Genomic DNA, 26260 nt, shown 5'->3' with positions numbered 1-26260 from the left:
AAAGCGATACATTAAATTATTCGGCTATCTAAAGTGATATTTATTGAAAAATATATCAAATATGAATTCTTAATTTTATTTTATTGCATCTAATTTCTTCATAAGATTTTATAAAATTCCTCCATGAATACCACTGGCTGGTAACGATGTGTTTTAGTCGGAGGGTGCGCACCTTGGAGAGCGATTTACGCGCGGGTTCTGGAGAAAAGCAGCCAGCTTAAAATTCAAGTCAAATCACTTGTGTGGGTTTTCACAGATCCTAAAGCGACAAAGGATTTTTTTTCAACAAACAGCCCGCTCTCTCCAGTGTGCGCGCCACGCTTCCAGACTCTCCCTTCACCCGCGTCCTGTGTCGTTTATCCACGCAGAAAAACGCAGCGCGCAGGTGGCTTACATTAGAACATCTGAAGAATCTCAGCACATGTTTTCCAGGTTTTATCACATCAGCTGACTGCACCTGCTTTGATTTGAACCCTAACTTGCTCAGTGGCGTGAAGGTGAAAAGACTTAATAAATGTATGTCCTCCTGCGGGAGCATGGTCCCACGGAAATGTTTAGACAAATACATTTGATTTGAATTCATTCGTTAAAAACGAAAAAAAAAACCCACATTAAGAATAAATTGCTTTGATAAAAAATGTTGAACAAATACCATTTAATAACTCATTTAAAACTTCTTGTTTTCCGAGGGAGGCCTGTTTCCTTGAGTAACTCTTCAAAATGGGAAATACAAAAGAACATGATATTCAAGTAAGATGATTTTTGATCTTGGTGAGTTATGGCGCAGTTACAAGAAAACAACTGGTTACCTAAACCTAAAAAGAAGTTAATTTTATCTCGTACGCTTGTTTTTGCTCTTTCCTACCATCACAACCATAAAGAGGAGTTCATCTTATCTCTAATCAACAAGTGTTTCTAAGAAAAAGTAATGCATGAGTTGAACTTCATTGTTTTCTCCTCGTTTGCAAGGTTATTACCTGCAAACGAATGAATTATTAGCCAGAATAGTCTTGAACTGTCTTGTGTTAGGAAGTAAATTAACAAAACTGACACTCCAGGAAAAATATGTGAAAAAGTTCAGATTTCATTATCAGCATTGTTTGTTTTACCCATCCAGGAGAAACTGCTCGGCCGTTACAAATGAGGTGGAACCCATCACCTCCTGCTTGTTGTGCAGCACAGTTTGAACCCATGAAACGCACGCTTGTTTATGCTGGAAAAGCCTGGTCTGCTTTGTGTTTCAGGCTCCACTTACTGTCACAGTGTTTTTCACGCAGCGCCGGAGCCGTGATCCAGACAGCGGCGATCTGCAGGATACAGCCTGCTGGTGGAGACTGTAATGCTTCACATGTGCCAGGAGGAAAGTAATGCTCAAGTTTATGCACTTGCAGCATGAAAGAAGGAATGTGAACTCTCGGAATCACACACACACACACACACGCACACACACGCCAACACACTTTCCCTGATTGTGACCTCTGATCTTCAGCTCCACCGCTCAGCTGCAGGAGGCCTCTGCGCTTGGGGGAGAAGGTCCTGACTTTGTAGAAAGCAGAGTGATCCTGTGCAGCATCTGTGAGGTAAGCTGACAAACACACACACACCGATGACAAGGGGGTGGGTCTGCTAGCAATATTTTCTATTCACTGTATCTAGCAGCCAGCTATTCATTACGGACAGTGGGGATTATTGGCATTATACCTGTTTGCTAAAAGCCAGAGTAATGAAAGAGAGAGACTTGGTTTTTGGGAGAATTTTTATTCCTTCCTTTAAAGTCAGGAACTTACATACACTAAGGGTGTTTTCACACCTGATAGTCTGGTAGACTTGGTTCGATTGGGAACCAAAATTGCAGCATTTGTTACATTTTCAGCTGCTGCTGTTGCGGTTCACTTTCCCACTGCACTTTGCCAAACAAACCAATCCCTTTAAAAACCTGTTCCCTTTCTCACCGGTGGTGGCACGGCACCAAGAAGGAAAACCAAGGTGCAGTCACTGGAACGAAAACCTCTGAACAAGATACTGAGGGCAAGTGCAATTTTCTTTTTCATTTGATGTGAACAAGAATTTAGCATCAGATTTTAAAAACTTGGGAAATAGTTCCTCTCTTTGTCTTCTTTCATATTTTAAAGTGATCATTTAAAAATCCTTCTTTACTCAACTCTTGAAGAGAAGACAAAATTAATAAAAAGTTAACTCTACTTGCTATTGTAAAACGTGCGAGATTTTTGACTTGCAGAGTAAACATTAGTTTAACACAACTAAATGTGGCTTCCTGTTCATGATATCCTTGAGTATTAATGATTCTTTGACTGTTTCTCATCTATTCATAATAATACATTTTATAAAATACAGAACCAAGCTTTGTCTTCATGATAACCTCAGTAAAGTCTGTGAGCTGTTTATTTGTGACAGTAGATCTTCTTCAATCCCCTGTGGATTCTGGGAGGTGATTCATGTTTAACTCACATGATGTTCTTTGGAGTTTGGAGTGAATCTCAGTCTACAGAATCCCCCTCTGAGAGGAATGGTGGGAGATAAAAAGAAGAATATTCACAGAAGAATGAGGTGAGACAGAAGAAAGAGAGATGGCCTTTATTTGCAGATCAAAGATGAGCCTCGGCTGTAACTCAGCGGAGCAGGGTGACGTACTTCTGTCTTGTCTGACACCTCCGAAATGGACTCCACATGGGTTCAAGGGCACAGCCTCTGTGATTCTACATCCTCTGTGTTGTCACAGAACCACATCCTGGCTACACGCACTGCCATCAGCCTCCCGAATTCAAGACATGGAGATGACTAGTGAGATGGAGAGGTGACGAGAGACAAGAAACAGGTTTGGCACGGAACGAGGGAACAGGACCAGAACAAGCAAAACCCGGCCAAACGTGCGGAGCTGTGAAGATTTATAAGACGCTTTGATCTGACACTAACGTGTGATTTGTTGGAGGAGCTTTACTGTCCGTGAGGATGCCAGGACCAGTCACCTTTGACTTCTACCACCTCCGCCAGAGTGCGGCTCACCCCGAATAATTTTAACGAGGAGAACCAAAGCACATGTCTGCTTGTATTTTCGCATCTGCCACAAACTCAAGCACAGAGTTCACCATCACTTTCTCATCACCTACATCAGTATGTATTATATTAGTCTCCCAGTGATTCATATTTAAGCTTTTTCACATTTTGTCGCAATTATGTTGAACTTCAAAATATTTTATTGGGATTTGATTTGATGTGGTAGACCAAAACAAAATAATCAATAGCTGGAAATTCAAACAAAACACACATAGTTCGAATGAAAAACAAAATCTGAAAAGAGTCAAATGCATTTGTATTTATTCCCATTTAATCTAAGAGCTCTAAATAAAGCCCTTCATAAATCACATAATTAGTAAAAAGAGTCAACCTGGGTTTAATTTGATGGGGCAGAGATTCACAAGTCTGGTTGGAAAGTATTTCAATATTAATTATGAATATCTTAAAACTCTTGGTAGGAATAAGGAGAGAGCTAAATAGATGCAAATCCTGAACGAAAACATCGGAGATGCTACAAAAGAGATATGGAATTTGGATTTTATCACAATATTTTGTGGTACTATTGTTATAAAAGTAACATTGATAATAAATTAGTTATTACTTCACTTCTGTAGGTAACTACATGACTGTGAACAGCGTCAATAGCACCACAAACACAAATATTGATTTTGAAAAACATTCCCATATGAAATGTGCTTCTTCAGGATCCCATTTACTTTAAATTGTCATTATTGATGTGGCGAAAATAGTAAAAACATTTACGTCAGTTTTTATAACATCACTAATTGGGATTTATCAAGACAACAATTAATCAAAAATGTTATCATGATAAAAAATAATCCAATAAATGGTCACCCTAAAACTGGTGTTTGACTTCCAGCAGAAAAACAACTATAAAAAAACAGTCAGAACTGTATCTAGTTCTGACTAGATACAGGAACAGGAACCAATAAAATGGTTTAGAATTAGAGTTAAAGTTAATTTTTTTCCCCTCCAGGGGTCTTATTTTTGGGCTCTAGTGTCCCTTATATGAAAGTAGGCTGACATGAAAGAGGGGGGAAGACATCTGTCACCGGGTCTGGGAATTGAACCCGCGACGGCCGCGTCAAGGACTCAGGGTCTCCAACGTGGGTCGCGCTATGCCCTACGCCACCACAGCACGCCCCAGGTTAGAGTTAGTTTGAGCAACTTCAATTAGTGGCAGAAAGTTTGTCATATTCAAGTGTTATACCCTATTGTTAATATAACGATAACATGCTATTTAATTTGTCTGTTCACTAAAATGTTCCATTTTGAAAGGAATGAATTGATGCCAATATTTAAAAAAACAAAAGAGAAAAACTGCATAGTTTGTCTGGTTTATTGCACAGCTCACTTCCAGTAAATTGTGAAACTGTGACTCATGTGACTCCACGTCACACACAGCAGGAATCCACATTTAGTCTTGAATTACTGCATAACACTGTTCTGCGTAAAAATGGTAAATTTCGACATAGTTTGCTTTCAGCGAGCCAATTTCTGATGTGTAAAGAGAGATTCATCCATCAGGTGATCATTTACTAGATACTAACTAAGAAACTGACTTGGACTAAGAAAACTAAAGCTAAAATAGCAAATTATATGATGTACTATTTTTTTCTTTGTTTTAGGTTTACGATGAGTCATATGTCCTTTTTCCACAGTCATATAATTGTGTTTATTTCAATAAATCCACATAATGCTGTGTGTTTGGAGATGGAAGCTTACCAACAGAGGCCAAATAACCATTAAAACAGTTTTGTCACTGAATATCACACAAGGCTGTGCTTTTGGTATTGACTCTTCCCCCAATAACCTCCCAGGTTTATAATCTAGTGAAACAGCTAACATCTGTTAGTGCACAAACAAATTAAAGTCAGAAACACTCAATATTAGAGACGAATGATATGGAGTTAAAATTTTATCAGAATATTTTGTAATTTGTAGGATGAGAACATCAAAAGTAGCAATCTCAATCACAATTTAACTATTTGGTGAAAACATCTTGGGAAACCGTGAAAACCGATCTTCGTTATCAGAACATGAGAATAAACGGTCTGACTAAAAGACTCAGTCGATAAAAGTACCTCCATGGTGACAAACTGCACAAAAACTTTTATATAAATTAAGCTGACCATTCCTCACTCCCAATAAATACTTGAGCTTAGTTCTGATGTAAGCATTAGGTTATAAAACCGTAGGTATACCTGCAGCCATAGAGTCAACCTGAAACACTGAGAACCTGCTAATGCATTCACCCACACCTCTCCATCCTGCTGCCCTGGGGCCGATGACAAGGTGTTTCTGAAATCGCATTAGGGGCCCTTTCATAGAGGTTTCACCAGGGCGTGTGTAACAGCTTGAAACATTTAGACTTTGTTTAATGCAATGCAGGCTCGTTGCACAGTACTTTGTCTCGTCTGTGGAAAGGGGGCCTGATATGCCAGAGACCCCCACTGTCAGAGTTTGCTTTGATATCTGACGGTGGAAGGAAAACAGGGCACAGCTAACCCCCCCATTCTTCAAAAACTGTAAGCTCAATACCTGAGTCTGCTCCGCTGCCATGTGAAGTTATGGCTGTTGAGCTTTGAAGTGCAGCCCTCTGAGGTTTTACACTCTGGAGACGTACAGGAAGACACGATGCCATGATTTGCAGCTCTATGTCTGTTTCAGCAAAAACAAAAATCATGGATTTCATAAAGGAACCAAACAGTTTTGTTTTCTCAATTGCCCCTGATGAATAAATATCAGTGCTTATTTCTTATATAAGTATGTATATACTTATATAAGTATCCTTTTCAAGGATGTTAGGAAAAGGTACATTTGCAATATTATCAATGACGTCGATTGTGATGAAACCACACTTACCACTCCACCAGAGCTCCAACACCTCCATCACTTAAATATGAAATCAGGTGCAGGCCTCAAGTGAGAGTCCATGTCACCGGCCACATATGGTTCTGAAAACACCAGCGTAGTTCATCTGAAAATTTGTCATTTGATTGTCAAATGAGGTAAAAGGTGGGTAAATAATTTCTAATGTTCAAAGTTGAACTCTGGCTTCAGTTGAACTTCCAGTTTGTTTAAGTGATTTGGAACAAAAAAAAATCCACCTTTTTAGAATAAATGTGTTATTTACAGTACTTTACAAAAATTAAATGAATCAATCAATCACACTTATTTGTTTTTCACATTTCAGCAACAAGGCAGTTCAAAGATTTCATCATGAACACAAAAATACAAAGTCATAGAAGATACCACGAAGTCAAGATTGAGAAAACATGTAAACATTACGTTTTGTCAAGTGCCACCATTACACATCAAAATGTTAGTCAGTGTTTCATTTATTATAGTTCAACAGCAACTCTAAACATGAGGAAGTTTAAACATTTACTTACAATCACATGATTTATTTTAAATACCTATTTTCTAGGCTTTCTCAGACAGGTAGATTGTATACTGAACGACAGCAGCGTAACAGACACTAGCATCCTGGCGACCCTGATGGGACAAGAGGATATAAAAACTAAATGGTTGAATATAGTGAGCTATGTGTTTTACCACATAGTTGCTGTTCCACACCTGCTTTGTGGCAAACTGAAAACAGGATTTCTTATATTTTTCTGGAAACAATATTAAAATACCCCCCCCCCCTCCCCCCCCCCATCCCCACCCCCTGGCCTCCCTCAGTTGTAAATTTCTGCAGCTCCACTAGAGTGGAGCAATAAGAGATGACTCTAGACTTGCACAGAATAAAAATGCACGACTGTTTTCAGGCCAGGTGTTAATTTGAAGGTTCATGGTTGGTAAAAAGCAGCTGAAGCTTCGTTCAGTCACACTTCTCCTCAACTTACTTCACTGACTTGACAGTAACAAAAAACAGGGCCACCTGAGCAATTACATTGGTTGTAACAAAATTATATTCATTATGCACATGCTACTTCCAGAATCTGGACTTCACCAGGAGAAACGGGTCGGGGAGGGGGGTTGGTCGGTGTTGATGGGGGTCAGAGTAAATTTGCTGAACAAATGAGCAAAGCCGTGCACTCGGGTGCCGATGGACTGGCCTCTTCTACAAATAATGCAGCGTAATTAGGACTGCACTTGTGACCCTGGTGCCAAGGTTAGCAGGAGGGTTAGTCCAGGTTCACAGTGATGTTTCAGCCAGGTGGCCTGACTGAGCAAACAGTTGTGGCGTTTGTTCCTCTGATTGTGTCGAAGCAGCTCATGGATGTCAACAAGTAGTGGGGTGTTTACAGTCTGCTGTCGGTGTCTTACTGTCACCTGTGTAACCAGTAACATCCTCACCTCTCCACTGGACACCATTGATCTGACTTTAGAGACTCAACTCTACCACAGCGGTTTTAATCCGACCTCTGGAGGGGGGCTGAGGAAGCATCCGACTGCTCCAATGCACATCTGAGAAGGTTTCAAATATTAAAGGGTCTGTTTCAAGTTTGGGCCTACTGGGACACACTCACACACACACTGATCTAAATGATCCACTGAAAAGATAAAAGCTAAAGATCCTCTGAAGCTGAGCAGAGACAAGAAAAGCAGATCTGGATCACCATGTGGATGTGAGTCGGGTGGAAGAGTTTCAGAGGAAGAACGTGTGATTATTGTGCAACTTGGTCAGGTCAGTGGGAGGCAGATCAAACATTCTGTCAACTAGGTAAAGAAAACCTGATAAAAGTTTTTTGTTTTTTTTTCTGAAGCACAGCAGCCACACTGACTGGTCTCAGGGTGAAAATTCCAGTGCAGAAAATCTTTTCTCTCTACATTGATGTTTGCAGAAGTGTACATTTTCAGCCAACCTGTCTCAGTACGTGACGGTTTTATGCAAATGCCTGAATGATGTTCTTGATGTATCCTGGGTGTATAAATATTAGGTTAGTTGTATTTTGTGGATTTATTCTTCTGTTGAACAGTCCTCCCTATCAATCCAAAACATTAATAACCCTCAGATCTGAGGTTTCATTTTAAGAAATTTGTTTTTGGCTTTCTTAGGAGAAAATTCTGACTTGCCACATCAAATATAGGTGCAAGTTGGCAGAGAACAAACAGAGAAAATAAGAAAAACCATCCACATCTGAGAAAAGAAGCAGGTTTGTGAAGAAACTTTGAAATCTGTTTATTTCTGAATTTTGGAATCCAGAGTTCCAATATTCAAATGGTCACATGTCATTCATTTATGTTTTGATTTCCACCTATTTGATGGCTTAAAGTAGACTTGTTCCTGCCTTTGCTGTGGCCAGTCACAATTGTTGGGCAAGTATTTGGTGTGCAGAATTATCACGCAACGATGTGAAAAATTGCAACTTTATCTTCTCACTTATTTAATTTTCTGATGGCATTTGGAGATAAATAACCCTGCAACATATTAATAAGCTTAAAGATCCCATGTCAAATGTTCTTTTTTATTTATTTATTTATTTACTTTTAGGAAAATGCTTCAATGAAGCCCTGGAGGACAAATTGAGCGAATGCTGCTCATGAAAAGCTGGGAAGCTGTGTACACTATGTATTTTTAGGGGATTACGTATCTGGTAATATTGTTTTTAAAAAGTTACACACCCAGGCCGCCCAGCCCTCTTTTTTGTATTAATGATGTCATTCTGCTATGAAAACTCTGTGGACTTACCCTATAAAATTTGACCATAAAACAGTCTTTCTTATTCCCTTTACTATATATAAACATCATTGAAATTTGTGTTATTTTGGGGGAGGGGGGAGTCACTGAAAGGCACAGAAAAGAGACAGAAAAACCGCATGTAATAGATTTCCTGTTATATAAAAATATAAGTAATCCAGCGCCCTTCTAAATTTAATGGCACCTCTGGTAATAAAAATAAAAATATAGAAATAATGCTGTAAAATAATCTCATCACTGAAATAGTTTGAAAAACACTGAGATATACTGATGAGGGAATTATCCACTTTAAGAAATTGCACCAATAATTCCAAAACAACAAATGCAACTGCAGCATCCGTATTATATGGTGTTTTGTTGAGAAAGTATTTCCCAATTTTCCTTCACAATATAAACTTCAGCATCATCCCTAAAAAACATCCCAACGCTATAGTGCTTTCCCACTTGATATAAAGCTTGGAGTCTTCTCTCCCAGTATGGAAATCCATTCCATGAAGCTGCATAACATGGGGGTCCAAATCCAGTCATTGAGAGCTGCTGTCCTGCAAGTTTTAGATGCATTTCTACTCTGAATTGCCTCATCAGCATGTCGCTCAGCTCTGACAAAGATGGAAATGTAAACTAATTATTCTAATTGGGTCAATTTGGTTCATCCAAAAGTTGCAGAATAGAACTAGACTTTTTTTTTTTTTTACCCCTCCGGGGGGACTTTTTGTGGGCTCTAGTGTTCCTTATATGAAAGTAGGCTGACAGGAAGGGAGGAAGGAAAGAGGGGAAAACATGCGGCAAATATCGTCGGGTCCGGGAGTCAAACCTGTGACGAGGACTCGAGGCCTCCAAACAAACTGTCCCCTACACCACCACGGCACGCCCAGAACTATACTTATTCTTGAGTAAATCTGAAGGCTGCATGAAGTTTGAAAGTGTGAATGCGGCTCATTGGCTGAACCTGCTGAGTAATGCTGTGCTGAGTTTCTGTCACACCCGTTCATTTCCACTTTGTAACAATGCCAATGATGTTTGACTGGGGAATAGCAATCACTGTAATCACTGGACATATTGCACAAGTTCTCTTCCATCCTGTTACAACACTGGAAGTCACTGCCAAAATGGGGGAGACCCACTCTTACAAATCTTTGTAGAACCAGTCTGCATGCTGAATATTATATACCAATATTATAGGTTAGAGAATTGAACAATTTGGATGGATGAGCAAATACTTTTGGGATTATTTTGTTTATTCAATGTTACAATCGTCCTGACTTCATTGTAATAGAAGTCAGGATGATTTCTGAACTCTTGAATCAACTGATTTAAGAGTTTAATTTCAACTCTTAAATCAACTGTTTGGCAGCATTTTGTGTTCCCAGTAAGAAAGATAAACAGCAAGAGTGAAAGACGAGCCATGAACAATATGTAAGCACAGGAAAATGTTGCTGAAAGCAGTAGAAAGCACCGTCGCAACGTATGGCTGACTCAAACCAGTAAAAATGCAGAATAAAGGGCTTTTTGAAGTATACATTTGATATGTGAAGTTTTCTTGAAACTAATACTCTCATGAACTCAATATCCTGTCTCATCTTGTGAGTTTTAGGTATCGCTACACCTCTAATATAGATATGATCTGAGACTGACAACTTCAATAGGAAAGACGAGTCTTATGATCTACATAGATCAGAAACTGACTACATGGAAATAGTAACTCTCCTAAATTTGCTTACTGCTCAGTCTCACGCTCAACACTCAGTGTGAGATTATACTACAAAATATATTTTTTAAGATATCTATACCACTAACTGCACAGTTTAATCTGAACAGTTTTGAAATTATCAAAATCAATTAATCTTTGTTCTGACTGCTGCTTGACCTTTATACAGAACTGTTTTAGATTTAAATTTAGCCCACTCCCTCACAGGATGCAATGCACTGATTATATTTACAAGTGCAACGCCAAAGACCACAGAGCTCCTCTGACATGATAAACACACCTGCCAGCCGAGAGAACAGCCTCTTGGCGTTTGTCAGAGCAGGTCGGTCGGAAGTTAAATCAATAAACCGCCTCAGTGCAAAAAGAAAAGAGAAAATAAATAAATAAAATACAGAGTCTGATGTAAGCCACACACTGGAGGGATCCTACTCCTTCTGGCCTCCAGAATTTCCACTCAGATGACTAATTCATATCTCATATGAATGGTATTCTGATGGGTTGAGATCCCCCTGTGAGGATTAGGAAACACTGCAACAATAAAAGTTTTTTTTTGTGTTCTTCAGAATGTGAGAAAGGCAGTAAAAAATATAAAAAAGAATCAGATCAATGGATCATGAAATATTTTTAAAAGGAATGCTTGAGATTTAGGTTCAGTGTTTATATCTTTGGACTGGCTGATCGTCTTTCTGGTCTCCTGCTATCTGTTTTGGATTAGGGATAGGTTAGTAAATCTGTCAGATTCTAACCATCTCTGATAAGGTCCGTGAACTTCAAGTGTTGGAAAAATAAGATTGAAGATTTGAAGATAACTTCCATTGTTCTCAGAGTTCCTTTTAAAAACAAATAATCACTTACATTAAATCTCAAGCAAAGAAAGAGTTGGAAAAAAAAAGTTGAAAATGCATTTTAAAATGGTAAGGCACCAGTTTGGTCACTTGACTTTTTTCCAATCAGCACAAACTGCAAACATAGTTTAATGGTTTTGAAAGACGTTTAAGCCATTGTTAGCATTTTAGCACAACTCCTCAAAGAGCTTAAAATCTAAAAATAGAAGCAGAAAACACATCTTGAAGACAAAATAGTCACATTTCCTGGTTAAAAAATGTTCTTAATATTGAATCACCTTCCTAAAATAATGGCATAAGTCATTTTTTGCCAAAAGGGACTTTTTCTTTTGGCCTAAATCACTTCTGGCAAAAAAAAATGACTGAGGCCATTATTTTAAGAAGGTGAGGACATGTAGCCTACATCGTTCCATGGAAGGCAATTTCATAATCTACTTTATTTATAAATACCAATGAAAAGCTTAAGTAAAAGACAATTTGCAGCTATTTGAGTAATTCAGTTTCCACCCCCTGTTTCTGCTGTTTGGAAGCAGCACCTGACCGTCTACTTCGATCTTTTATTTACAAGACGAAATAAAAGGCTGTTTTTAACACATCAACTGCAGCTTGATGAAAATGAGTCCAGAAAGCCCTTCAGCTCAGTGTGCAGAAGTTTGAGTCCTTTGAGTTTGAAACCAGCTTTGCCTCTCCGTGACAAATGGCATCCGTTTGGGAAAGCTGCGCTGTGCCAGGACTCCTTATTACCCTAATTTCTGAAACAATGCCTCTCAATTACCAGTTAACAGTAAATTAGAATATTAAAAGCTACTTGGAACAAAGTGGCGAGGAAGGCTGATAAAGGCGGAGGTGTGTGACCTGGTGAGAAGTCTGCAGATGTCTGTCAGCAGGCTGCACCAAGCCAGCAGGTCTGTCCGTCTTTGACACATAACTGCAGCCGACAGACTCAGGATACCATCGTGTTTCCCAGCTAATCCCACTTTATCCAAGAGAGACGGGCTGTCAGATCTGGGGGGCACAAAAGGACAAAAACGGGGCTAAGGCATGAGTGTTAATACATTTTAATGACTGTTTAACAAGTCTTTAGTGTGGGCTCTACAAAAAGAGGAGCACTTATGCATGAAAAGCTACGAGAGCTTTCAGAGTCCATTCCCAAAGAATTAGTTAATTAAGACAAAGAAGCTCATAAGAATACAAGGAAACTGAGGCTCATTTAAGGCCGAATGCCTCTGGGAACCACACCTGGGAATAAAGTGCAAACAGAACGCAGAGAAAGCTGCTCAAGGCTGCATTAGCCTCATGGGATTCACCATGATCCGTCCAAAACCTGTCAGACTAATTAAAGAGGACTCAGAAAATATTCACAGCGCTTCATTCTTCCATGGTTTGTTGTTACAGACTCACTCCAAAATGGATTGAATTAATTGCCTTTCTAAACACAATACCCGGCAGTGGCAAAGTGAAAAAAGTTTGTTTGACATTTTTGCAGATTGATATATAAAGAAATCATTTTTACAGCCTCAAGTCAAGTTAGAACTCTCTCTGCAATCTTGGCACACATATTTACCATTCTTTTGTACAGATCCTCTCAATCTCAGTGTTGGACAACATTGGTTGACAGTCAAGTTTAGATATAACCTTTCAATTCACTGAACCATGTTTGTTTCATCAGCCCAGATCATATTGTTTCTCTAATGTGGTATTCTGAATAATTTGAGTGGCCACACTAAAAGCCTTAAGGTTTAAAACTGCATTGTCAGTGAATGACCATGGAGTTGTTTCTCCTTTCACAAGGGAACACTGGATTTCTTCCAAAGTGAAAACTGGGTCATTGATCATATCGCTGACCAAGTCATTTCTTCGGAGATTACTCCATTTGTTCAGGGAACCAGATCAAGGGAGAGCCAGATTCCAACATTGTGCTTCTTCCAAATAATGAAGATCAGAGTGTTCAATGCTGTCCTTCAGATTTGTGCAATCTGGTCTCAGAAGTCTGAAGTAAAGTCAATAAAGATGTGTTTCTTTCCAAATCATGTCAACTCTTCTGAACGTAGAACAATTGGACTCCAATCAGGTTGGAGTGAGATCTAAAGGATGAGCTGCAAATACGCAATAGATCTGCACTCAGTTTTGAGTCATGGCAAAGAAAGAAAACCTAGATTTTTCAGATCGCTGATGTTATGTGTGTTATTTTGATGGAAACATGTTACAATCTATTTTTTGGATTACGTTTGTAGCATGACAAAATGTGGAAATTAAGTGCTGTGAATAGTTTCCAGATATGTTGTTTCAAGATGAGAGTTTTAGATTATATTCTTATTTGACTTTCCCCATTTGGCTGGAAACCAAATCTTTAGCTGTTTCTTTTTTCTCCCAATGACAGAATGAAACATATTGACAGCCATTGTGTAATTATTCAATTTCAAGCACTGTAGCAGTATGTTTATTAAAACCTTTGTTCAAAACCTTGAAAGAAAGAACACAATTAGTTCTTGATTAAAATGATCTGCTTAATTTTCCTTCAACTGCAAAAAGACCTTTACATATGTGAATACGAAAATCTAAATGTTTGATAAATATATTTAATCAGAGGATTACTTCAGTAATATTAGATCATTATTATTACATATTTAAGCTGCAGTTTCTGAAAGGGAAGTAATTGGCTTATCTAAGTGAGCTCACCACTTGTGTTCCAGATTGCATCACTTTGATTCTTGTAGCCGCTCTTCATGCACTCATCAACATAGGATTTGGGGTCAGACCCCGACACGAGGATCTCCCTCAGCAAGGCGATGTAGGCGATGGCCAGCTTCAGAGTGTCTATCTTAGACAGTCGCTTCTCATAGGGGAATGTTGGGACATGGCAGCGCAGCTCCTCAAAGGCAGAGTTGATGCTCAGCATCCTCTTCCTCTCCCGGATGTTGGCGGCGTGCCGTTGGACTTTGAACGGCTGCTGGACCACCAGGCTCCGTGTGCGGCGCTTGGCTGCTTCCAGAGGTTCATCGGCAGAGCATCCGTCGCTTTCAGCGCAAGCGCCAAGTCCCGGTGACTGTACATCCAAGTCAGTGAATGTCAGCTGTGTGTCTGAAAACACAGACTGACAGCCAAAAGAAGACCAGGGGGAGAGCTGACTGCTGGCTGCCTGGCAGTCCATCAGGAAGGAATCCAGCTGGGTCTGAAAGTGGAAGTTTTGGTCCATCTGTCCCCAACATGCAAAGTCAGTGGAGCCATCCTGATCAAAGTCTAAAAGGAGCCCAATATCCTCCATGTTTTACCCCTTTATACTTGAATAAGATCTGATAATGTAAAGAGGTTAAGGCAAAGAGACAACAGAGAGTCTAAAATCTACCTGAGTGGATCGTTGGTGTGTGTCAGCTTCCTGGGAACATCTCGATTAAATACTTCAGTGCCTTCTCGGTTCTCTGTGGGTCGCTGTGACCAAATTCTAAAGGCTGAAAAGAAGCTCTTCAGGACTCCTCACCCCTCGTCTTTGATTGTTCATTGCTTCAACAACAAAAAACAAAGAGATGAACAGATCTCTGAATAACTCAAAGCTCAGAAAACACATGTCTAATTATAAACGTGCTCTCATGTAGTCCCTGACACAAAAACATTCAGGATGTGCAGCAGTGGAAGATCTGAGTGTTGTGGCGCAGCAGGCCATGCACACCCAGTAGCTCCTGAATGGGATTGTTTCATCTATTGAAGCTCAGCTGACAACAATCACTGACAGAAACACATGAAAGACCTTTCTTAGTTTCACAGAGAAAAAGATTTTGAAGTAAATTAGGCATATTTAATGCTTTCACGTTACCCTTCCAATGGATTTTACATGCTGAGATTATAGCTTTCAAAAAGATCTACAAGATGCAGAATATTCAAACAAAATTAAGTCAACTCTCCCAATGTATTTTGGGTAAAGGCCACATTAATACATCCCTAATTTGCAAATGATATGACTAACTAAGTGGCAAACGACCGAGGAGATGCACACTGTAATTATGCTGCAGCTATAAACAAGGTCGTTCTTTGGGGTTGGTTGGAGGACAGAGCAGGGATAGAGTCTAATTCAGCAAAGATAAATGTTTGCAAACACATGGTCTTGATTTCAGAAAGTCCTTCAGGATGCTAATTTGAAGGGATTCAGCTTGTTGCAGTAAACACAGACAGCATGAGGCGCTTTGATGCAGAGGGAGGCTGCAGATGATCTGCTCCAAATGATCCACAATGAAACAGGTGAATCATGTCTGAAATTTATTTTTGGAGAAATTGGTAAAGAGGACTGTTTGGTACTCATAAAAAGCAACAAAAAACAAGGGGGTGATTTATTTTATCATTTTGCAGGTTTTATGTTGTTATGGCAGGAGTCGTTAGTTTTACTCAAGTTATAAGTTGACAATTAGGCTTAAAAGAAGCCGCATCAGTTTTCACCGACCGCTTTTGTGAGCATTACCATACCTTGATCTGACGTCTCTGAACCTCTTCAGTAGAATCCAAAAGGAAAATTAGGTCATAAAGGCCTAGTCACAGTGTTTCCCTGGTATTCACAGGGGTACATTGTGAATATCAGACTGCCTGCCAACCTCCTGTAAATTGTTAGAATCCACAAATACTTGAAACAAACTGTAAAAATCTCTATGACTTATTGTATTTCTGATGATGATGCAGATTATGTAGCCTATTGAAGATATGAACTGCAACTTTATTAGATCGCAATTATTAAGTCTAATTATTATCTTTATTAGACTTAAAGATTGGACCATAATTGAACCTAATCAGGGTCTTGGCTTTCTAATTAGTAAGACAGTTGCCTCCTGGAAGGCCATCCTAGGACGTTGTGCCGCCTGCCAGGAGCAGATCTCGCCCAGCTGACGGCCACAGTTTGGTTTGCCGCTGGCTCAAGAGACGCGCCTGTCAGATCCAGATCCACCTTTTTCTTTATACAGGCACTCAAGTGGTCTGGACAGTTTGAAAAGAGTGAAGGGACTCTTAAAGGTTGAAACAAAAGGGAGGCTGGATAAATGTCCTTAAACCATCAGCAAAGAAACTTGTCCAGTGCTTATGGTAATTTAAAATGTTTTACAATGATTTATTGAAATACATCCTATACTGTATTTGTGAGATCCTTCCCAGAAGTTAAATTGAGCCTGGAAAAGTCCAGCATGCCTTGGACGCTATGCAAAAACACATGCTCCCAATTAGGCCTGTGGTTTGAAGCTGTTCCCCACCTGGGAATTACAGTGTGGAAAACAAGGATGTTAATGAATCTGCAAATCAAACAGACATAGTCGGAATTGACCCACGCACCTGTTCTTTCATGTTCTTTGCAATATTATGATTTGTTAATCAGTGACAGACTGTGTCACTTCCTACAGATGATTTGTGTTACTGGACTCTGACAGGGACTGTAGAGTCAGAGCCAAAATGCTCTGCAGCAGCGCTTCTGAGCAGCTCATCCGTCTTCCACTCTTATTCTTTTTATTTGCTCATTTTGTCCCCTTAACCTTCTTACCTATATAATGACTTTCTTGTATTACTGAAAGTAACTTTAAACCGTTCAGTGCCACCTCACTAACTGCAGTTTTTCAAATAAGACACCATAAAACAAAAACTGCTGACGTGGTAATGAGCTAAATGTGGAGTCATGTAGCTGTTAGTTTCTGAGTGTGCAGCGTAAAATAGTCCAAACTTACAATGTACAACTTCTGTTAGAGGACATGGTTCTTTGAATGCCTTTAATGAAGACAAGACATACCTGTATCTAAAGCCACTGTACTTTTTACATACAGGTAATTGTACTGTCTTGTACTTTTAACAATACAAGACACTGATCATTGATCACTGATCAAATCTGGTTTTCCAAATAACACATGGGTAACTTGGTTTTAATGTAATTCCCAGATCCAAACTCTGAAGTCAGAGGTAAATGACACTAAGCGTCAGTAGTAGCTACTAACATTTTTTGATTTACTCTCAACTGTTTTGATTTCTACTGGGAGTTTGTGAAATATTAACCACTTTACTTTCCTATAGAGCTGGATTCATTTAAAGCAAATGGTAATGTGCTTTAACCACTTATCCTTGTTGGGATTGGGCTTGTTAACTGTGTATAAAAGTTATTTTGCTTCATATTAATACTATAAGTAGGGCTGTCAACGTTAACACATTAACGGGTTAACGCGCAATTAATCTAAAAAGTTAAACATGTTAATGTTACATAATGCAGATTAATTGCATTACTTATTTTGACCTACAAGTCTCTCTCCTGCAGAGGGCTGTCTAGTTTACAGCAGCATCTACAACAGTTGCAATTGAGAGTGAAACAATGAGCGAGGAGAGTCAAACAAATTTCTCTTTAAGAAGTACTCCTGAGAGTTATCCTAGTCATCTTATTATGTACAAAAACTTGTACATATTGCTACTGTTAATTACCAGTTTAACTACAATAAACGTTTCTAAATTAACATTTGAAACAAAGTCACTTATTTTAAACCTTCCTGAATATGAGAACTTGGAAAACTGAGAGTCTTCACACATGTTTGATTTGAGACAATAAAAGATTTTCTTAAACACATTTCAAGCTTACAAAGTTAAGAATAGATTCACTTTGATTTATCACATCACTGTAGAGTAATTCATTTGATTAATTTGTTTTAAATAATTGACATCACTAATTGTAAATAATTCATAAAAAAATTTCCTCTGGGTGCCACGGTGGAAACACCAAGTAGCACTAGTGATACTTGTACCACAGTTTGAGAATAAAGACCATAAGCTACACTTGTCCTCTAGTACTTGTCCTCGTTTAATCTCTGGAGACGGATTTAGGTCTAAGAGCACAAATGCAGGCAACAGACACAATTTGAACCATGAATAACACAAAGAAAGATTACGTTTGCATGACTGTGTTCAGTGATGTTCATCTTGTTTGTTTGGGTACAGGGCTGATAAACATCTGGGATTTGAAAACCTCTGGGATCTGTTCTGGCTGCTATGAGGGAATGGCACAGCGGCCAAGTGTAATCTCCATCCCTGACCACAAACAGCTCTTTGATCTGGCCTGGGACCGAGCCATTAGAATGTCACGGCACACTGAAGTGATAGCTCAGAGCAGAAGTTAGCCTTGACCACAGATCACCATCCAGATTGCTCCAGGCTTTTTTACCTTTAAAGGTAAGCTGCAATCAGCTTTAATGCAATGTATGTGCCCCGGCATCAAAGGGCATACCAGTGAGCAAAATGAAAATAATGCAGGAAATACCTCCACCAATTGCAAACAAATCTCTCTTGCATGAAAGGAGATTTTGGATCTCAGGGCGACATTCATAGGTTAAACCAACACGGCACGGTTTGTGTGAGGAAAACAACATCTAAACCATGTTTGGTGCATCTAAGTATAGAAAAAAATATGGTTATCCAGTAAAAACAGTAAAAAGTCATCTAAATCCTGAAGTAAGGAAGTGGTTTGCTAGTTTTGTGCCACTTCTCTGTGTTTCAACCTCAGATCGTGTCTGGAATAAGCATCATGGCTATAAAATGAGGCTTAAGCAAACACCCCTCTGGGAACACCACTCCTCTCCTTGGACTTTTAGGAGACTCGAGCTGAATCTCAGCGCTCAAATTGATAAAAAAAAAAAAAAAAAAAAAAAAAAAAACTTTTAAAAGACTGGGTGTGTTTACACTGCCTTACAGCAGGTGTTACTTAGATAACATGACTTCATCTCATGCGTGTGAGGAAAATTTAATCGTAAGACTACTTTTTACTGCACAACAATCCAAAACCATACATTAATTGAGAAGCATCTAAGAAAAAGACCACAAAACTGAAAATGGGTGAAAACAAGGGAATGTGTAATCAGCGGTATTTAGTGGCAACGCCTACAGAGCATAACAACACGACCATTAACTATCTGGCAGGGGATAGCTGTCATGGATATATTGAAGATACAAATGATTTTAGCACATTTCTTTGACTAGAGGACAGTGAAACTCATTTCAGTCCTGAAAAACAGATTTAAACATTCAGAGCCAAAAAGACTTACACAAAGAATGTGTGAAGGCCTCAGTCACATGTTATTTTAATGGCAGGTAGAGCAGATCACAGATAAATCATTTCTTATGAAACAAACTGACAAGACTAACTCCTCTTATGCATAAAAAACCTTTGCAAAATTGTGACTAATCAGTTCAGTCTCTTGAACAAAACTTTTTTGATGAATATCTATCTCTTTGAATATCTATCTATATCTAAATAAATAAATAAAATGTATGTATTTAGTCTTCAAAAAATTGAAGGCTAAAAAATTTAGAATCCTTTTACACACCATCTGACTTACAGGAATTATAATTTGGAGGGAATCTCTGGGACGGCACAACACCAGTTCAAATCCAACCTTTTAAATAAAAATTGTAGTGTAATCTAATATGGGATACCCCAAGGCTCTATCCTGGGCCCACTTCTTTTTACTGTATTTATGCCCTCTTGGACAAATCTTTTACTTCCTTAAACTAATCTCTGAGAAGACTGAGAGATTTTCCTTACACCAGAGAAGATGGTTTACATGTTTAGTCATTTAAAGTCCTGTCAACTCTAATTTTAGGAAACAAGTTGTTGCTTTTGTCCAGTCAATTTCTCTTGAATGTAAATCAATTATTTTCAATAATTTCAGAAATATCTCCAAAGTAAGAAGTTTGGTGTGAAAATATTAGTTGGTTATTCATATATGAATAATGAGGGATGTTAATTCATAACGTAATAATACGTAATAACGTTATTATTACGTTATGAATAATAACGTATAACCCACTTGAAAGTATAACCCACTTGGGTTATATGTTAAAGTGGGTTATACATTAACCCACTTTAACATATAACAGAAAATTGAGTTAACAAGTCTTTGAGATAAACAGAAGAGTTTGTATCAGTCCTGTTTCAATTAATTTGCTCTGGTCACCTGTCTTACGATTTAATTCAAAACTTTAATTTTCAGGGTCCTGCAAATTTAAGCAGCTTCTTAAATTACTGGATTGTTAAAGCCACATACTTCAACTCAAACTCTCTGACCCTCAAATGAAATTCAGTGTAATCCCAAAACCAGATATAAAACTCAAGAGGATCAGCCTTTCAATACTGTTTTACATTGGCTGTGAAATGACCTTTCTTTATTTTGCAGATGAAAACTTTCTTGCCCACTGTGTTCTTAACTTAGCATCTTTTTGAAGACTTTATATGTATTACTTATTTTTTTATTTTCCTTTTATTCACAATTTTATTTAATTTCAGATGTTTTACATTAATATAAACAATGCACGCTGTGTAAATCTAAAATGTTAACAGCTGTCATTCCAGTTTCATGTTTGTTTTTGTTTGTAAAAACACTGAACTCAATATTTGAACAGAAGATGCCTAATAGAGCAAAACCTTTAGTAGACCACTTAACACCATCTGGTGGTGACTTAAAAAGATAACAAATCATCCTATTAGAAATATTGCCCCTTAAGTTTCATAGAGCATAGTTTCATAAGTGGAAAAGTGTTGTGTTAGTTGTAGCGCTGTTCTAGAGTAAAACGGATATAACAATAACACTTGAAGCTTGATCTTCTCTTACTTTTAAAGTTTTTGTTTGTTTCTTCAGTTCAAGCATTTTCATGGCAGCACAGCAAGCTGCAACAGGAATTTGGAAAAGTAGCTGCATAAATCTCTCTATAAGTAGTGATATACTGGAGGTGGATTTAAAAAAAAACAATTTAATAGATTTAAAATGTTGTGCAGAAACTGGTGTTTGGACTATTAATAATACAGTAACAATGTTAGCCAGACATCACGAGTCTTTTTCAAATTAGTCACTGCACAAGGTGAGTCAGAGATGTGTAAAATAGGACTCGTGCTGGGTGCTTGTTTTATTCAGGATGCCTTTCTTCTTACAGAAACATAAAACACCAATATTGAATTATAATTTTTGAAAACAATTTCAACAAAGTTTATTCATATAAATTCTTTAATTTCTATTATTACAAAGCACACGAGAGGAACAAAATGGCAGAAAATGCATTTGTGGTACCATTCACACATCTTGGATTTATGTGCAGTTTCCCTCTTAGGCTGACCAGTGCCTACCACATAAATTTAATTATCACAAATGGAACAATATCATCAAATATGAACTGATAATAAATGTCTTGCCATTGTTTTATTACCTCAATTGGAAATGACAGCAAAAATAAGTTGAATTTTTCCATCTTGCTGTGTAACTCCTCAGACTGCATCCTCAGTAAGCGCGAGTCATTTTGGAAAGAAATTGTGCATGGATGAGTCATCCTGGGCAGTAACTCATTCTCAGTAATGGAAATGGTCTTTTGAACAACAAATCCCAAATTTCTTACATTTCCTTTTATAAATTAAAAAGTCAGATTACTAAAACCAGCACAAGTGTTGTTTCCTCAGAGCTCATATGATGTGGGTGGAGAGGATGTTTTATTGCTTGTTTCAGAGACAGGATGGGACCCTGGTGACTAGTAAATTTAACATACACATGAGCCGCCATGTTGTCTTATACCAACAGATGCTGTGCATGATTTGCTAGGTACTGTAATCAGCAGCTCCTCTCTAACAGATCATTTCGACCTTTGCTTGATGATTTTGTTCTCTAAATCTGCGTACCAGGAACATTCCTGCTCAGAGCAAATGTTAATATTCTCCCCCTGCCAGACCACATCCTTGGAGCTGAGCACTATCAAGTCCATAGAGACGCTCACATACACACAAGCCTGATGGTCAGGAGATGGTCTTAACAGGCACAAGTCTGTCTTAGGTCACTGCACAGATATGCCTGTGGATGGGCTCTCAGCATAAACACCAGCTGTCTTTAGCTTTGCTTGCAGCAGCCACCTTGCTGTATACGTCAGCTGATCTGTTGAATGTATTCCCAGTATGACTAATAGGAAGTTGAAAAAAATATATATATAATATTTGATTAACAGTCCAAATTGAAGCACTGAAAAAAATTGGCAATGATTGAACAGATTTACAGTACTGTGAAAAAAATTAAGCCACCCCCAATTTTTTTTATCTTTATTTCCCAAGCAGCCAGATATCCCTGTGTCTCTCAGGCGTTTTTAAAAATGATTTTTTTTGGATTTTGGCTGTTTTTTCACTCATTCTTTGTCCTGTTCTTGCCCTGTACCTGAAAATAACTGCAAATTGTCCTTAAATTCAACAACAATGAAAAAGTGGACAGAGGGGTTTTAGATGTCTTCAGCAACTATAAATTAAAACCAGTAAAGACATGTAACAATATGGCCATGTTGTCTGTTCATCCAGATAACGTACCCCTCTTCTTTTCAATGATTAAACACTCAGGTTCTGGAGTGAAAATAAGTGAAACAGCAGGTAAAGTCAAAATGAAAATGTTAAAAAACCTTCAGAAAGCCAAAAAATATTGATCACTGATCACCTCTTTACATAAAAATAACCTTTTACTCTTTGAAAGCCATGCTACATGGTAATGAATCATCTTTGGGTTAGGGGGATTAGGGGGATTTTATTAGTTTACATTTTCTCCTGAGTTACATGGCACTTGCTAAGTTTACTGACAGGTACATGTGTAATGCCAGTTTGCTGTCAACTCACTTGGAATCACTCAGTTTTGTTTATTTAGATTTATATGAAGGGACACTTGAACCAGTCGCAAAATGAATCTTCTCATTGGAAGATTGCATTTCCCTACAATCATTACCTTCTTGTGAATGAGAAAGTTGAGTTAGAAGCTTTCTCCACTTTGATCTGCAGCAAAAGCCATGATTCCACATGGGACAATGGATGAGCACCATGGGCTAAAAGAGAGGAAGACGGGCTGCTTCAACCAACTAAGACCTCAAGGAATTTTTTTTGCTACTTAAAAAAGATGTATTTATTTATAAATGCTTTTCTATTTAAAAAATCAGAATAGAAAACAAACAGGATAAAACGAAATTGTTCCTAGAAGGACATCAAACAGAAAATGAAAACATATTAACAAGATTAACTAGTCACGACCCATAAAATCCCAGGAGTTTATATGTAATGCGATTAAAAATCTGTCTGGGGAAACAAATGTCAACTAAAACAAATATGGTTCATGAAAAATGAAAACAAAGTCCTTCAAAGCAAGACTAAAGCACGCAAAAAAAAAAAAAGACTTTAAGTTTGGGTGAGAGTGAGTGGGTGGACGACAACAATACTGAGAATATTGCATAGTTTAGTTATGATCCAACAGAAATAAGATTCATAAAGAGACTTCAATTCTGTTTTGGTGCTGAATGAAAAGTTGAGCGAACAGCCAGAGAAACTAAACATCTGATGAAAAATTCCTGTCACATAGCACAAAAAAAAAATCAAATGGCTTATTCCTGAAATCTTCAGTATGAGGTCAGGGAAGGATTGGCCTCTGATTATGTAGTCATATTCAATAAGCAAAAATAATACTGAGTTTCTTTATGTCAGTTAAGTAAGTGAAACACATGTAGATTGATTACACACAGACTAAAGTTCTGGTCCTGGTAATTAGATGATTTTACGCTTATATAAAATGTAAACACAACATTTGACATTAGAGCGTTACATTACATCATCAAAAAAACACAACCTCCCCCTCCCCCATAAATATAGTCTTATTGAAACAATATTTTATGTCATGCTACAGCTGCATTAGAGAGTTCTGAGAAAACTATGGACTTGAAAGTTTGAACATGCACATATTACAGATTCCTCTACGGCTCCTTAAATCCCTGTACCAAAGGTATCAATACTTTATCTAGGAACTCAAATATCTAAGACCCAGCAGACTAAATAGTTGACTTTTTTATCAGTAAACCCTTAATGATGTGTGGTGCCAATGATTTGACTACCCTGACGTTTTTTTGTTTTTTTTTTACAAAAAAGTAGCAGAAGTTTGCAGAATTTTCAGATTATTTATTGTTTTCCATTATTCCAAACCACTGATTTTTCTGTCACACCATCCAGCTAGCTTTCAGACTTCCAAAAACCTTTCATTATTCATTTCTTAATCAGTAAAATCACTTCCACAACACAATGCAAATAACTAAATAATATTTAAGATGAATGTGGGGAGATATGAGGCTTTTTAAATGCTGGTCAATTGAACGCAGTCCAAGTTTCTGTTTAATCCTTAGAGGTCCAAACATTTCACTTCTCTTTGTTGTTTTTGTTCTGATTCCATTGACCTTTTGATCAGTCTGCACTCATGTTGATTCAGACCTCGAGCCGTCAAGGCACGCAAGCATTTCTAATCAACAGGCGCTGAATTAATCCAAGCTTAGAAGAGAGCAAAGTCACACCAAAAGCTTCAGCATCTGAGAACAATTAAATGTCTGGTTTTCATGAGAGCATGATTTGCCAGTTGACAGTTTGAGTTAAGGAAAAGGAAAGGGAGGAGGGGGATCATTCACCCTTATGTGCCCCACTGCCTGCTGAAATTATACCACCAGCACACATTATAAATGAGGCCTGACCAACTTTGAATCGCAATGTCAAAGAAAACAACATCTGAAACGAAAAGCAACAGCCCTGCAAGTATTCAGATCCATTTACCGACGTGAGAAGCACATTCCCTCCTGGTATGCAATGTTGCCTCTCATATGGCTCTGACTCACAGAATTTTTGTTTATTCCAAACCAGGACCGTAGAGCGGGGAACTTTGGCATTGTTTAAGACCTGGGCATTGTCTGATTTTATAATCTAGTACCTGTTTTTATATTTTTCATGTATTAAAGTACGGTAACTGTGCTCTAATTTTTTTGTTATATACTTTTCACAAAGAAAATTTTTTTAGGAAGATGATTATTCTTCAATTATTACTTCTTTAGTTTATAATACTGTACAGTTCTTCTTTAATCCTTCTAAATGGTAGTATTTTTGGTCAATTCAATGTAGTAGACCCACAAGAGACATAGGTTTACTATGTTTCTTGTAAATCTATGTTTATAAGAAACATGTCTTTGATAAATTTCTCATGTAATTTCTATGGAAATTACATAAAAAATCTATCAATTTTCTGCATTTAATCATAAAATGAAAGATTTGGAACATTTTGGATTAGTCAGTGTAGGACAGGTTCAACACATGATAAACTCTGGTATGACAAACATGCAAACACAATTAACCAAAGGGCAATTTGGGGTTGCCAATTAACCAAACATGTGAGAGCATAACCATTAGAGGAAGCCAAAATAAAGCCAAGTGTGCACAGAAGAACATGAAGACATTAAAGGATTTACAAAAATGACATTTTTTCTATAAGGTAACAATGCAAATGCTATTGTCTCATGTCCCGATATGAAGGTTTCAGTTTCAACTTTTATGTCCAGGTCTTTTACCTGAGGACAGAAAGCTTGACATTTTGGCACAATCTTTGCTTTTTCTTTGAATTTGATCTTCTGGACTGAGATCTCAGAGGTACTTCCTGTTTCTGCTGAATCCACTTTTATGGATCACAGACCTTGACTTTTCTACCACTCAATTTTTTCAGCACCTTTTCCTTATTTCTGATGTCTCTGTCGTTTGACACTGGCATGTCCGTTATTACTTCTCTTTTGTCCACTTTGTCCACATTGGGTTTCTGCTGCCTGAGATCTTCATTTAGCAGTTTATAGTTGAGAATCTTTGCTCACCTATGTGTTACTCTAACACTTATTAGTCATTGGTTTCCCTTTTTCTATTTAGCCCAATCTTAACTTACAGTAAAAGCCTTCACTCATTGTGAGGAGTTATTGTCTTGTTCTAAGTGCCATCTATTTCCTCCTTTGGCAAAGCTATTTTATAAGTGGGGTATCTGATGAATATCGTGGTCCACATAGATAGTATTGACTTTGTTTTTTTTACCTTTAAGCTGATTCTTAAGGCTTAAAGGTAAAAGCCTTTGCTTGGTTGAGGAGGACCTCATTATTTCATCTTCATCATTGAGGTTTGCATTTGGATCATGAGAAAGTAGACTTTCAAGATATTTG

General features: G+C 38.0%; 1 protein-coding gene across 1 annotated transcript; it reads right to left on the bottom strand.

The window, feature by feature from the left end:
• Positions 1–11776: 11776 nt before the first annotated feature.
• Positions 11777–14511, bottom strand: LOC122839691 (helix-loop-helix protein 13). The gene is made up of 2 exons (XM_044131526.1): positions 13940–14511; positions 11777–12265 (listed from the first exon to the last, which is right to left on the bottom strand). Exons 1-2 carry the CDS (start codon positions 14454–14456, stop codon positions 12228–12230), a joined length of 555 nt encoding a protein of 184 aa, XP_043987461.1. The 5' UTR covers positions 14457–14511; the 3' UTR covers positions 11777–12227.
• Positions 14512–26260: the final 11749 nt, after the last annotated feature.

Source organism: Gambusia affinis, linkage group LG11 (genome assembly GCF_019740435.1).
Source record: "Gambusia affinis linkage group LG11, SWU_Gaff_1.0, whole genome shotgun sequence".
Classification (NCBI taxonomy): Eukaryota; Metazoa; Chordata; class Actinopteri; order Cyprinodontiformes; family Poeciliidae; genus Gambusia; species Gambusia affinis.
The sequence above is the reverse complement of the archived record's forward strand: the minus strand, read 5'-3'. Positions and strand labels throughout refer to the sequence as shown.

What these genes read in the sequence shown, in the direction of transcription:
- LOC122839691 (XM_044131526.1), bottom strand. Translation starts at nt 14,456, where the DNA reads ATGGACCAAAACTTCCACTTTCAGACCCAGCTGGATTCCTTCCTGATG. An exon ending in TGCAATCTGGAACACAAGTG is followed by an intron (nt 12,266 to 13,939) that starts GTGAGCTCACTT and finishes TGTGCCCCCCAG; the next exon opens with ATCTGACAGCCCGTCTCTCT.